The sequence below is a fragment of the Physeter macrocephalus genome, chromosome 13 (genome assembly GCF_002837175.3).
Source record: "Physeter macrocephalus isolate SW-GA chromosome 13, ASM283717v5, whole genome shotgun sequence".
Classification (NCBI taxonomy): Eukaryota; Metazoa; Chordata; class Mammalia; order Artiodactyla; family Physeteridae; genus Physeter; species Physeter macrocephalus.
Window position 1 is genome coordinate 24538250 of NC_041226.1, and position 15327 is coordinate 24553576.

The window sequence follows — 15327 nt, forward strand, 5'->3', positions numbered from 1 at the left end:
CGAACCCGTCTCCCCTGCATCGGCAGGCGGACTCTCAACCACTGCGCCACCAGGGAAGCCCTTGATTTCAGTTTTTGATTTGTTGCACACAGGTAACAAACTGGCCTGGTATGAACAGGCAAACTACACTTTGAGAAGCACTGGATTAGACAGTCTATGAGAGATCTCTGAGGTTCTATAGTTTTTCAAACTTACCTAGTCTGTCTTCCTATTTTCGTTAGGCATTAATATCAAACTACTGACTTCATAACAACTAATCATTTTCTCCAGTAATTCAAAAAAGTATAAGCTAAAAGATATTCTAAAAGCATTAGATCAAAGAGCTGAGACATTTTTACTGCATTAACCTTTTATCTCAGTAAAAGAAAAGGCAAAATTTACTGTCTACCAAAGCACATATGAATGCTCATTTAAAAATGGTTACAAAAAATTTATTTCCAGTCATTTCCCACACCTAATTTTCTGGTGTCACTTTCTTTGCACAAGCCAATAATGAAATATGTAACAAGTTATAGTTGATCACACATTTGAAGTTCTCACTTTGTTTTACCAGCTGGTAGCAAAACCAAGAGAAAAGTCACACGGGGTGGGGTGGTGAGAGAAAGAATATGCATGAATTTCAGAAGCACTGGGTGGAGGAGTCAAGTGTTTGCAACCACCTATAAATAACACTCAGTGGTGACCTGGCCAAGCAAATACGGTAAAGAATTGTAAAAAGAGCAGGCAAAATTGAGAGTTGCCCATTCTCATACTTCCCCAAATATTCCTGGCTTTTTCTCTGCAAGGACAGACATTTTCATTTAAAATCTATTATCTTCTTATAGAGACAGATTGTACCAGGTGAGGAATACCCTTATCTAAATATAACTACTGTAGAGTTAGAAATCAGAAAATATAAACCATTGTGAAAATAAATAACAACAACAAAATCCATTATCTTCTTCCCATTAAAAATGAAGCAAAACAAAACAACCTTCCTTCTCAAGAGATAATTTCCAGATTTATGAGCTATCATCTCCCAACTCCATCAAACATGAATTATTTTCCCTCAAGTAGTTGCAATATTCCTTAAATCATCATACTTGTACTAGAGCAGGAGTTCTTAACTATGACTATATGGATGGGTTTTAAGAAGTCTATGAACCCTCTGAAACTCCAAATATTATAAAATTTGGGGTGAATGAGCAATTATATGGACAAGATGTCTACAGTTGTCACATTTGTTGTTGACAACTGTTGATTAAAAGCATCTTTCTTAGGTTAAAAATGTGATCCGAAGAGAAATATAAGGTACGGGTTCTTAATTGAATAGGTATATAAAAGTATTACATTATATCATATACCCAAAAAAAGCTTTAGAAATAAACCTTTTCATTTTGTAGATGATAATATTGACATTTGGAGAGGTTAGGGGAGTGTTCAAGGCCATGCTGCTAGCTAGAAGGCAGAAGATGAAGAAGAAGAATGCTGGCTCCTACTTCCGGATCCATTCCCTCCCACTCTGCCACCAATGCAAGGCCAGACTAGAGGATACTAGTAAGCACACTAAGGGCAGCCAACAACCCCAATTCTGATAAATATACAATCTCAGAATAAATCAAGTAATTCTTTAAACACTACTGGCTCATAACATATATAAACATTTTCTGTATTTTACTACAGGTATCTAAAAATATATATTCTTTTAGACACATTTTAGAGCTCGCTTCCTTGCCAGTAGACACAATCAACAACTTGTCAATCATCTGAAATACATGAGTGCTTGATCCCACTGCAATCAACGAGAGAAGGGCACACACTTGATAAACTCCTCCCTCCCTCCCTCCCTTCCTTCCTCCCTCCCTTCCTCCCTACCTTTCTTTAATATCTTTATTCCCTCCTTCCCTCCCTTCCTTTCTTTAATATCTTTATTGGAGTATAATTGCTCTACAACATCCCCATATCTCCTCCCTCATGTCCCTCCCACCCTCCCCATCCCACCCCCTAGGTGATCACAAAGCAGTGAGCTGATCTCCCTGTGCTATGCAGCTGCTTCCCACTAGCTAGCTATTTTACATTTGGTAGTGTATGTATGTCCATACCACTCTCTCACTTCGTCCCAGCTTAACCTTCCCCCTCCCCGCGTCCTCAAATCCATTCTTTATGTCTGTGTCGTTATTCCTGTCCTGCCTCTAGGTTCATCAGAACCATTTAAATACATTTCTTTCTGAGTCAATTACTCTGAAAGCCCACAATGCAAAGTAAATTAGTTGAATGGATCTTTTAGTAACTGTTAAAGCTGTTTAGAAATTTTAAGCAAAACCTCTTTTCAAAGTTTATTCTCTTGTTTATTCACACTAAAGAATAGCAAGTGCAAAAACCAAAGGAGATGATAGTTAGTGAAAAGAATTTTTATAGTAAGTAATTAAGTGAGAAAGCTGAAAAAGAATGCCTTATTTTGGAGTCAGGATGAGTAGAAATTCAAAATTTGTTTTTAATTTTTTTCAAAATAATTAGAAAACTGAAAGTCTGTAAGAATCCAAGAAACCCTTCACTCTCTGCCCCCTACTCCCCCACTTCTGACTTCTGAAATACAATGTAACCTTCTGCCAACTGTTATTTTAGAGCAGAAACAGTAATAAACATATGGGCTTTCTCTCTCAAGCAGCTGTAGGATAGTTAAAGTTATAATAATTGTCTTTCTGTAAGATAAATCTACATGTAAAACCTGGCCAGTTAAAAAAAAATAGCTCAGCCTCAGAGCCTTCCGGAATAAAATTAAGAAATTCAGAATCACCTGTGACATACTACATTAAGAGATTTAGAGAATATCCTCTAAGTCTTGTACTTTTATGGGTAAGGTTAAACAAATGTAATTCATGATGCCCAAATCAGTTAATACAGTCAAAGAGTCCACAATTCATGTTTTTTCTTTCTCCATCAAAATGCTAGGAGCCTCGGGACTTCCCTGGTGGTCCAGTGGTAAAGAATCCGCCTTCCATTGCAGGGGACATGGGTTCAATCCCTGGTGGGGGAACTAAGATCCCACATGCTGCGGGGCAACTAAGCCCACACACCACAGCTACTGAGCTCATGCGCCTCGACAGAGAGCCCGTGCGCCACAACTACAGAGCCCACATGCCTTGGAGCCCAAGCACCACAACTAGAAAGAAGCCTGCGTGCCACAACAAAAGACCCTGCATGCCACAACTAAGACCTGACGCAGCAAAAAAAATAAAGAAAATAAATAAGTAAAATAAATAAATATTTTAAAAAAAGATTTAAAAATGCTAGGAGCCTCAAACAGGGGTTAGATACTCATATATAGAAATCGCTAACTAAGTTTTCCAAAACTGATAACTATAAATGCATCACTTCAGTGGGTCACTGAACTCCAATCCAAAGGCTCATTTATTTATAAGAAAAATCAAAACACGTGTGACACACCACAGCTACTGAGCTCATGCGCCTCGACAGAGAGCCCGTGCGCCACAACTACAGAGCCCATGTGCCTTGGAGCCCAAGCACCACAACTAGAAAGAAGCCTGCGTGCCACAACAAAAGACCCTGCATGCCACAACTAAGACCTGACGCAGCAAAAAAAATAAAGAAAATAAATAAGTAAAATAAATAAATATTTTAAAAAAAGATTTAAAAATGCTAGGAGCCTCAAACAGGGGTTAGATACTCATATATAGAAATCGCTAACTAAGTTTTCCAAAACTGATAACTATAAATGCATCACTTCAGTGAAATAAATATTTTAGAAAAAGATTAAAAAATGCTAGGAGCCTCAAACAGGGGTTAGATACTCATATATAGAAATCGCTAACTAAGTTTTCCAAAACTGATAACGATAAATGCATCACTTCAGTGGGTCACTGAACTCCAATCCAAAGGCTCATTTATTTATAAGAAAAATCAAAACACGTGTGACACACAAATTTCCATTTCAGCTATATATCATTTATAATGAGCTTAAGTAAACTGAAAGGAATTCAGAGCGTATTCTGATCCACACATTGTGAAAAACAGGAATTTTACCTACCTTTATCTGGGTGATTCAAAATCATGATTCTCCTGTGAGCTGCTCTAATCTTGGCCTTGCCAGCAGATGGGCTGTAAAAAGAAATTAAAGTGCTTGTAACAAATAGTGTCAAATGCAGATTATAAATTAATGGTTTATATGAGTTTTAAGAAATTAAAAACTAATGAGAATTTCACCATCTTGTGGATAAATATGAAATTACAGCTTGTCACTTCATTCTACCAACCATCAAAATAAATCATATTCAATGCTGCATGTCCTTTCCTTCAGTCCTTATTCTCAATTAAAAAAACATATACACAATATATAGGATAGGAGAATCATAGCCTGTAGACTATTACTGTGAGTTTGAAAATTTATGCCTCAAGCTCTTTGAGGGGAAGGCAGTACATATAATGTAACAAACAGGTATTTGAACTCTAGGGCTACCAGACTTCAGGATTTTAATCCCAGCACTGCCATGAAAGATGGGGTAGCCTTGGTCAAATTTTTTACCCTCTCTGAGCTTCAGTTTCTTCATTGTGAAACAGGGCTAGGAACAACATAGTCCTCATAGAGCAATTACAAGGATTAAATTAGTGGATGCCAACAAAGTGCTACAGCAGTGCCTGGTGTGTAGCAAATGTTCCATAATAGTTAGCTTTTACTATTATTATCTTTCAACAGAACATCTCAAAACCCTTCATAGCTCATAATTTATTTAGCTTTGTGAGAAACCTATGGGAAAAGCTTGGCTGTTAGAGCCTATGCTCTAAACAAAAATTAAAGGAGAAAGTTAAATAAACATAAAATTATTCCTGCAAAACCTAGTTTATCCAGTACTGGAACTCCTTCTCTCTAGTACATTTTCCAGGTAAGGAAAAAAATTATCACTAATAATAACAAAATCCTGGTGTTCCTACTTAATATTTACCCTAGCTTATCTAAGCTGCTTTTCTGGGCCTCAAATGGAAATAACAGTAGTTGACTCAATGTACCAGTGGTTGCTGTGAAACTCAAAATAATCTATATGGATGAACCACACTGTAGGGGCTAAACACAGGAACTTTTAGAGTTATTCAGACACAGGTTTAAATCCATCACTCATAATCTATAAAACTTTGTCTTGGGACTTCCCTGGTGGTCCAGTGGTTAAGACTCCATACTTCCTCTTCAGGGGATGTGGGTTTGATCCCTGGTGGGGGAACTAAGATCCCAAATGCCGTGTGGTGTGGCAAAAACAAACAAAAATAACACTTTGTCTTGCTTACTTGAACTCTCTGAGTTATAATTTTTTCACAAGCAAAATTTTCTCATAAGCATACCTCCTAGGATTATTTTAAGGACAAGTTAGATTATATAAGCAAAAGGATGAGCATGACCTGGCATACAGTTAGTGTTCAAAGAATAGCAGTTATTATCATGAACATAAAGAATGCTTATGAAAATGTATTATTACATTTCCTACTTTTAAAAAAATGGGGTATAAATAATCTAATCTAGCATATCTTGAATGACTCAAAAAGCATTATCATGAGTATCAATTAAGTGCAAAGAAACTCTCAAGATCTGCAGAGGTTTGCTTGCCCTTCTACTAAATGGTCATAAAATGCTATCCATTTAAGTTCTTCTGTCTGTTTTGAACACTGCCTTCCTTGCTGTCAGTTGTCAATTCTCAATTCTGCCAGTGTTCTAGTCTCTAGCTGTTACTTGCCAGTTACTTGCTACTTCTAATCTCCTGGGGTTAAATAACAGATCATCAAACATGTTAAAATACACTATCAATTGCTACATAAGCATATAAACATTCTTCTATAAATAAAATAAATAAGTCAAGTCAAAAAGCAAGTCAAAAGAGAAATCAAAAAATATCTTGAGACAAATGAACAATCTACCAAAACTTATGGGATGCAGCCAAAGCATTTCTAAGAGGAAGGTTTATAGTAATAAAAGCCTACATTCAGTGGGGAAAAAAAGAACTCAGATAAACAACCTAACTTTACACCTCAGGGAAGTAAAAAAAGAAGAACAAACTAAGCCCAAAATTAGTAGAAGGAAAATAAAGATCACAGTGAAAATAAATGAAATAGAGACTAAAAAGACCAAAAAACCAAAAATCAATGAAACTAAGAGCTAGTTTTTTGAGTATACAAAACAGACAAACCACTAGCTAGATCACCAAGAAAACAGAGGACTCAAGTAAAATCAGAAATGAAAAAGGAGAGATTAAAACTGATACTACAGAAATACAAAGGATAAGAGACTACTGTGAACTGTACTGTACAATAACAAATTGGACACCCTAGGGGAAATAAATGGATAAATTCCTAGAAACAAAGCATCTACCAAGACTGAATCATAGAAAATATGAACAGACCAGTTACTACTAATGAGACTGAATTAACAATCAGAAAACTTCCAACAAAGAAAAGTCCAGGGCCAGATGTCTTCACTAAATTCTACCAAACATTTAAAGAATAATTAACACCAATCCTTAAACTCTTCCAAAAAATGGAAGAGGAGGAAACACTTCCAAACTCATTCTATGAGGCTAGCATTACCCTGATACCAAAACCAGACAAGGACACTACAAGAAAAGAAAAATACAGGCCAATATCCCTGATGATCACAAATGCAAAAATTCTCAACAAACATTACCAAATCGAATTCAATAATACATTAAAAGGATCATATACCATGATTAAGTGGGATTTATTCCAGGAATGCAAGGATGGTTCAACATCTGAAAGTCAATCAATGTGATATACCACAGTAACAAAACGAAGGATAAAAATCACATAGTCATTTTAATAGATGTAGAAGAAGCATTTGACAAAATTCATTATCCATTAATGATAAAAACTCTTGACAAGGTTGGTATAGAGGGAACGAACCTCAACATAATAAAGACCACATATGAAAAGCCCACAGCTAACATTATACTCAATGATGAAACGCTGAAAGCTTTTCCTCTAAGATCAGAAACAAGACATAGTTGACCACTCTCACCACCTTTATTCAACATAGCATTGGAAGTCCTAGTCAGAGCAATTAGTCAACAAAAAGAAATAAAAGGCATCCAAATAAGAAAGGAAGAAGTAAAACTGTCATTATTTGCAGATGACATGATATTACATATAAAAAACCCTAAAGACTACCCCAAAAAACTGTGAGAACTAATCAACAAATTCAGTAAAGTTGCAGGCTATAAAATCAATGTACAATAATTTATTGTGTTTCTATATACTAATAACAAACTATCAGAAAATCAAGAAAACAATCCCATTTAAAATTGCATCAAAAACAATAAAATACCGAAGAATAAATTTAACCAAGGAGGTGAAAGACCTGTACACTGAAAACTAGAAGACACTGATGAAAGAAACTGAAGACACAAAAAAATGCAGATATTCTGTGCTCATGGATTGGAAGAAGTCATTTTTTAAAAACGTCCATGCTATCCAAAGCACTATACAGATTCATTGCAACTTACATCTAAATTCCAAAGGCATTTTTCACAGAAATAGAACAAAAATTCCTAAAATTTGTATGGAACCAACCACAAAAGATCCTGAATAACCAAAGGAATCTTGAGAAAGAAGAACAAAGCTGGAGGCATCAAACTTGCTGATTTCAATCTATCAATATATTACAAATGCTCTAGTAATCAAACAGTATGGTATTGGCATAAAAAGACACATAGATTAATGGTACAGAACAGAGTATAGAAATAAACCCATATATATATGGTCAATTAATTTACAACAAAGGAATAGAGAATATACAGTGAGGGAAAGGATAGTCTCTTCAATAAATGGTGTTTATTGGGAACAGAAAATCTGAACAGTCATATGCAAAGGAATAAAACTGGACCTTTATCTTATACCACATACCAAAATTAACTCAAAATAGATTAAAGACTTAGATGTAACACCTTAAAACTACTAGAAGAAAATATAGGAGATAAGCTCCTTGATATTGGTCTTGTAAAGATTAAGCAAGATGAGAGAATCCCAGTTCTTAAACAAAGCATTAAAAATTAAATGTAGGGCTTCCCTGGTGGCGCAGTGGTTGAGAGTCCGCCTGCCGATGCAGGGGACGCAGGTTCGTGCACCAGTCCGGGAGGATCCCACATGCCGTGGAGCGGCTGGGCCCGTGAGCCATGGCTGCTAAGCCTGCGCATCCGGAGCCTGTGCTCCGCAACGGGAGAGGCCACAACAGTGAAAGAGGCCCGTGTACCGCAAAAATAAATAAATAAATAAATAAATGCAGAGCTGATATATCTCCAGTATAGACAATTCCACCACAAATTGAAAATGTAACTTTAAATATCATTTTGCCTAGATCAGGGATTTCAACCTGCTGCCTGGAATGCATTTGACTGGGAGTAGGTGAGTGGGATGTGTAGAACAGAGTAGTGTTCCCTGATCCTGTAGCAAATGGAGCAGTTTTAGTCTCATCTTTTTCTACTACTAGACTACTGAATAACATTTAAACAGAGTTCCACAGAAGTTTTTAGAAAGTCTGAAAATCACAAATGTGTGCATAATCTCAGAATATATCAGGTATATTAAGTTTTCCTGGGCAGCTCAGTGAAATATTTCATGCTTACGCAAAATGTAAGAATATACAGAGTCATCTAGTAACATAGTCATCTAGTAACATAGGGGTTTCTTTGTTTTTAAATAGAGTATCAACAGAATCAGCTCCATTTTGTCTTTACCTACTTGTTATGTAGTCTAAATCATTTGCATTCACTTATTACAGAAAATGGAACCACAGCAATGTATTCACACCTTAAAGAATCTCCTCAAAATCAACGCTGCCTGACTGAAAGAAAGGGCTAGAGGAAAGCAAATAAGTTCCACCTTTCTATTTAATGTGTTAAGGGAAAATATTTAGCTTTTGCATTCATGATAGAGATGGGAATAGAGCGGTGCCAACATTTATTCAGCACCTGTTATTTGGTAGGCACTTTGATAAAAAGGTATCACTCATGTCATTATAAATTCCGACAAGGCACATATTATTAATTCCAAATCAAAAATGAAGAAGCTGAAGTGAAGAAAAGCTAACAATAAGTGCCTCAGCGACAGAATCAGGATGAGGATCTGTCTGCTTAGCTAATATTTATTGAGTAGTTACCAAGTTCTATGTTTATGCTAAAACTTCATATGTGTTAATCTTAGCAGCAACCCTATGCAGTAGAAACTAATATTTTCTCTATTTTACAAATGATGAGACTGAAGTCACACACCTAACAGGTGGTAAAATTGGTATTTGTACCCAGATTCACTTGTTAGCAGAGTCTGTGCTGTTAGCCACTCAATTTTCCTTGTGAAATTTTGTACAGCTTCCAGCTCAATGGGATAAAACTTTATAACCATGTATATTAAGTCAACTCCTAATTATCTTTCCTAAAAACAGGAGTACCTTGGATGATATTAAATGATACCCTCAAAAACTTTTGTGTTTGGTTTAATAATGTGCATCATATTCACATTTCAACACTATGAATGGGATGATATGGGGGCCCAAGAAAAATAACAATGCCACTCTGAATAATATTAAAGAAAAGAATAGTTAGCAATACAGCTAATTTCCTAGTTTGGTTCCCCTGCTTAAAACCATTTCTTTTTTTTTTGTATTCTCAGTGAGAGAGCCCATCTCTTCTTTTTTTAAAAATTTTTTTAAAAATAAATTTATTTATTTTATTTATTTATTTATGGCTGCATTGGGTCTTCGTTGCTGCACACGGGCTTTCTCTAGTTGCAGTGAGCACAGGCTACTCTTCATGGCGGTGCACGGGCTTCTCGTTGCAGTGGCTTCTCTTGTTGTGGAGCACGGGCTCTAGGGGAATGGACCTCAGTAGTTGTGGCACGCAGGCTCAGTAGTTGTGTGGTGCACGGGCTTAGTTGCTCCGCGGCATGTGGGATCTTCCCGGACCAGGGCTCGAAGCCGTGTCCCCTGCATTGGCAGGCGGATTCTTAACCACTGTGCCACCAGGGAAGCCCCCATCTCTTCTTATATTTAAATGAAGCACCAAGCTAAATTGAGCTGTTCCTCCCCTACCCACCTTTTTGTTTTTTCTTGATTGGTCATAAGAAATTACAAAATGTTTGGCCTTAAATATCTGCTAATCTAAAAGAGATTAAAAAATTCTGTTGATATAGGACTTTATGATCTATTCTCCTTAATTATGTTGACTAAGTCACCATAAGATGTGTTGTAGGTAACATATTGTAACCAACGCCCATAAAAATTTGAGTGAGCTCTAAGGGAACATAAGGTAAACAAATATAGATACTGGTAAATCTATAGTAGGGGATGTATTATTAACTTTAAGTGTTAAATGATATACAGCAATCACATAATATCATTAACTTTCTCCAAACTATCCAAAGTTAGACAATAAATGGATACTAAGGTAAAACAAGTATAATGAAATATGCTAGATGTCAAATTGTGGAACTAGGAAAGAACTGTGAAACAGATCCCATGTTATAATTGAAAATATGATACATATCAAATTAGAAAACTGAATCCAGAAAGGATTCATTGTCACAATAAGGGTTATTTTGATAATTGCATTGGAACTTTACTATTCAAATACAATAGTTCCTTGTTAAGAAATAAAGGCACATCACAAATACATCTGATTTTTTTTTAGGGGTGGTAGGATAATCTCTTAGATTTGAGGTTTTAAAATGTAAAAATTTGATATTTTCTCCTCTGCCTCCTATTCATAATTTAAAATATAAGGATAACCTTACTGTCACATTTTCTCCTTTTTCAAGACAAACTTAGCCACAGAACAAAATAATACTTATGCAGCACACCTACCTTACACCTAAAATAAGACTCGCTTCTCGCCTACTCATTTTTTGTTCAAATCCTCCTTTATAGTAGGATGAAAAGCTCTATACAGGAAAGAAAGAGCAAGAAATAATTAGTTCCACATATGAGGTGGCATGACCTCAATCCCATCACACAGCTGCAATAAGAGTAATGTATTTTCCAGAAGTCAACTTGAAATTGTGGGAGGTAGGGAAGGAGAGCACTAAACAATAATCCTCTACAAGAAATTATGACCAAGATAAACACTACACTGAAGGAATGAAACAGGTCAGGGCTTCCCTGGTGGTGCAGTGGTTGAGAATCTGCCTGCCAGTGCAGGGGACACGGGTTCGAGCCCTGGTCTGGGAGGATCCCACATGCCGCGGAGCAACTAGGCCCATGAGCCACAACTACTGAGCCTGCGCGTCTGGAGCCTGTGCTCCACAACAAGAGAGGCCACGATAGTGAGAGGCCCGTGCACCGCGATGAAGAGTGGCCCCCACTTGCCACAACTAGAGAAAGCCCTCGCACAGAAACGAAGACCCAACACAGCAAAAATAAATAAAATAAATTAATAAACTCCTACCCCCACCATCTTAAAAAAAAAAAAAAACACAACAGGTCAGTAGAAGCAAAAGGCTTGAACTTTATCTAAGCTCTATGGTAATTTTCTCATTGGATAACCTTGACCAAGTCACTTACTGTAGAGATGACAGACATCTTTTTAACCTACTAGACTGGCTGACTGAGAAAGAGGAGAGACTGACAAGGTGGGGAGGACATCAGGATATTAGACAGGGAGGCCAAGAGACCGGAAGACTAGACTGAAAGGTCAATGTGGCTGGAGAGGCCTAAGCAAGGAGGAGAGAAGTAGTAGAGAGATAACAGGTGCCAGATTGTGGAGGGCCTTGGAAGCAATGGAAATGATTTAGGATTTTATTCTCAGTGGTAGGAGAACCAGAGCACTAGGGTAACAGATTTGACTTGGTTTTAAAAGAATTACTCTAACTACTGTGTGGAGAATAGAAAGACAGGTACAGAGTATAGGCAGGAGACCAGTTAAGACAACATAACAGTAATCCAGACAAGAGATGATGCTGGTTGGACCAATGTGGTAGTAGAGGAGGAGGTGAGAGCTGTCAGATTTTGGAAGTATTTTGAAAGCAGGAATAACATTTGCTTGGATTGAATATGGGATATGAGAAAAAGCAGGGAACTAAAGATGATGCAGTAAACGCTGCTATGCACTGCACAGATCCCCCTTCAGAGCTGAGGAACTTACTCCTCAGACACTGGGGCTGCTGCTGGCAGACAGCACTCAGCTGTCAAACTCCAGCAATTGCCTTGGCTGAAGAATGTCAAGCTCACGCCCCCTTCACAGGAGGGTCTCTAGCTGATGACTGGCTGACGTCAGGGTATAAACACTGTGCTTCTCCAGGGCTCAGTCCTTGGACTTCTTAGCTATATTTACCTCCCAGGTGATGTCACTTAGCTTCATGGCCTCTCGCCCCAAATCGGAATAATCACGATGAGTCACCTGAGCGTCAGAGCTCCCTGGGGGCTGGCTGCCTCAGGCCTTTTACTAAGACTGCACTGCAGCCTAAATTATCCCTCCACTGTTCTTCCTTCTCTTGCCTTCTGGAGCTGTTGATCCTAAGAGCATTCTCTAATAAACTAACAGCTTGCTAAACTTTGTCTCACTCTGCAAATGACTGCAAGGTTTCTGGCCTAAATTGCCATTAATGACTTAGAGAAGGAGTGGTTATTTGTTATTTGTTTCTTGTGGGTAACACATATCAGGAGATTGGTTTTGGCTACATTAAGTTTCAAAAATGTCTATGTAAGTGGAGGAGATAACATTTGGGAGTCATGAATACACAGACGGTATTTAAAGGTGTGAGACTAAATGAGGTCACCTAGAGGGGGAGTACAGATAAGAAGTCCAAAGACTGAGCCCTAGAAACTGCAACATTTAGCGGCACAGAGATGGAGAGGAATCAGTAAAGGAAACTGTGACAGCCTAGCGGTGCAGGAGGAGGAAAAGCAGATGCCAAAAGTGAGGAAGTGAAAAATAGTTTCAAATGCTTCCGATAGGTCAAGTAAGATGAGAACTGAGGACTGACGGCTGGATTTACCCTTTGGTAAATGTAAGTCTAGTGAAGGTACTGGAAGTGAAGGTTTGATTAAGAGTGAGTTTAAGAGAGAACAGGAGAGGGCTTCCTTGGCGGCGCAGTGGTTAAGAATCCACCTGCTAATGCAGGGGACACGGGTTCGAGCCCTGGTCCGGGAAGATCCCACATGCCGTGGAACAACTAAGCCCGCCCACCACAACTACTGAAGCCCGCGCGCCTAGAGCCTGTGCTCTGCAACAAAAGAAGCCACCGAAATGAGAAGCCCACGCACCACAACGAAGAGTAGCCCCTGCTCACCACAACTAGAGAAAGCCCGCGTGCAGCAACGAAGACCCAACTCAGACAAAAATAAATTAAAAAAAAAAACGAGAACAGGAGGAAAGGAATGGAAGATAGCAAAGAGAGACAACTCTTCAGGAGCTCTTAGAGAAAACAGGATGCATGAACTCAACTTTTAGAAGGAAAAAAATTCACACATGATTGAAAGCCCGCGTGCAGCAACGAAGACCCAACTCAGACAAAAATAAATTAAAAAAAAAAACGAGAACAGGAGGAAAGGAATGGAAGATAGCAAAGAGAGACAACTCTTCAGGAGCTCTTAGAGAAAACAGGATGCATGAACTCAACTTTTAGAAGGAAAAAAATTCACACATGATTGAATGCATGCATGTTTCTAAAACGTGAACCCATATTTTTCTAAGGAAAAACAAATAAGTGTATGCTTGCATAAAACAAAATCTGAAAGTATACACACCAAAATGTTACTTTGGGGTGGTGGAATTATGAATAATTATTTTCTTCATGTTTATTTTTACTTTCTAAATTTTCAACAATAAACACAGTTACAAATACAATTTAAAAAAAAAAAAAAAGAACTAAAAGGAAACCAAGTAAATTATTAGAGCTTAAGAAATGAGTCCTAAGGAGCCAGATCTGGTCATTTGTATAAGCTATTCTCTTTGAACAGCTTGTCAAAAATTTCCATTGGTAATAATTCCCTGGCAATTAACTCATTCAACAAATACATTAGCACCTACTATGTGCCAGGAACTTTTCAAATGAGACAAGTGAAGTTCTGTCCTTTATCACATAGATGCTAATCTATCAATGTACCAGTACTGTGAGGAATATGATGCACTATTCCAAATTTCAAGTAATTAACAATCTAGTAAGAAAACAAAAAACAACCCCCTCCTCCAAATTGTGAGGGGAGGAAGGGAATCAAATTGTTTAAGTACACATACTAATGTGGACAAATTATGTATATATAAACAAGCACACACACACACAGGGGAATATATAAAGGAATAAGAGATATATAGGGGAATATATATAAAGGACTAGAAAACTTAACAGAGGAAGAACCGCTGGTTTTGAGGTTTCTCTCAGGTGATCAAAATTTTTACTAGATGCATACCTTACTCCCTAATATTTCTATGAGTATGTACCTTTGTGAGCTCCAAATTTTCAAATTTTCAGCATAATAAACATAAATTGATGATGTTTCATGAACTGTCATTTCCACTATATTCACAAAGCTCATTAACCCTAAAAGTAGCCATTATATCTAAGCAAATTTTTTCCTTTGTTTTTTCCAGGTAGAAAAGGAGACTAAGAAAAGGTTACTTAAAGTCTAGCATCTGGATGAGGCTCATACCCTAAAACACTGACCTGTTTACAAATAAGCTTACAAGTAAATATACAATCATCACAATCCTTCTAAAGGAACTTATCATTTTTGAGGACAGACATTTAATATTTAGGGGCTATATACAGAAAGGCAGACAGAGAAAACAAAAAAAAAAAACCTCATGCTACTTCAGAAAAAATCATGCCTTCTAAACTCATATGGAATTTAGGTTTTACATTACATAATTTTAAAAAGAATTTGTAAGCCCTTTGAAGCTTACAAGTAATACACCAATACTGCATTATATTAGGATATACAGACATAAGCAATGCAGAACTATTTTCTGACAACACTCGTGGGTCAGGGAAATGTTTAAATTCAAATGAACAAGTATATCATCAAACAGATGGAGTAGATGGTTATATTTTTCTAATAGAATTTCCAAGAACAGAAATAGTGGGATTTATTCTGCTGTCTATTGGAAACACACCCTGAACCTTACAAATTATTATTTTGTATTATTTTATTTATAAAGTATATATAGATAAACAAAAATAAAAATAATTTTCCTTCTAAAATTAACATTGAATGCTGTAGTGCTATATATTATTAAAGAAGATGTGAAACGAACCAAGTTAAAGTCTTCATTAGCTAGTTTACTCAATCACTTGAAACATAAAAGCCCTCCAAACAACCAGGAAAATATATCAATCCATAGTCTT

At 37.1% G+C, this 15327-nt stretch overlaps 1 protein-coding gene across 2 annotated transcripts in view; it reads right to left on the reverse strand.

The window, feature by feature from the left end:
* Positions 1–15327, reverse strand: part of DNAJC15 (DnaJ heat shock protein family (Hsp40) member C15) — a 67693-nt gene that overhangs the window by 16514 nt on the left and 35852 nt on the right. For both annotated transcript variants that reach the window (XM_028497815.2, XM_007114626.3), the window contains exons 4-5: positions 10850–10926; positions 4028–4098 (exon numbers count right to left, since the gene is read on the reverse strand). In XM_028497815.2, coding sequence (XP_028353616.1) covers positions 4028–4098; positions 10850–10926 — 148 coding nt within the window. The remainder of the gene's footprint in view (positions 1–4027; positions 4099–10849; positions 10927–15327) is intronic.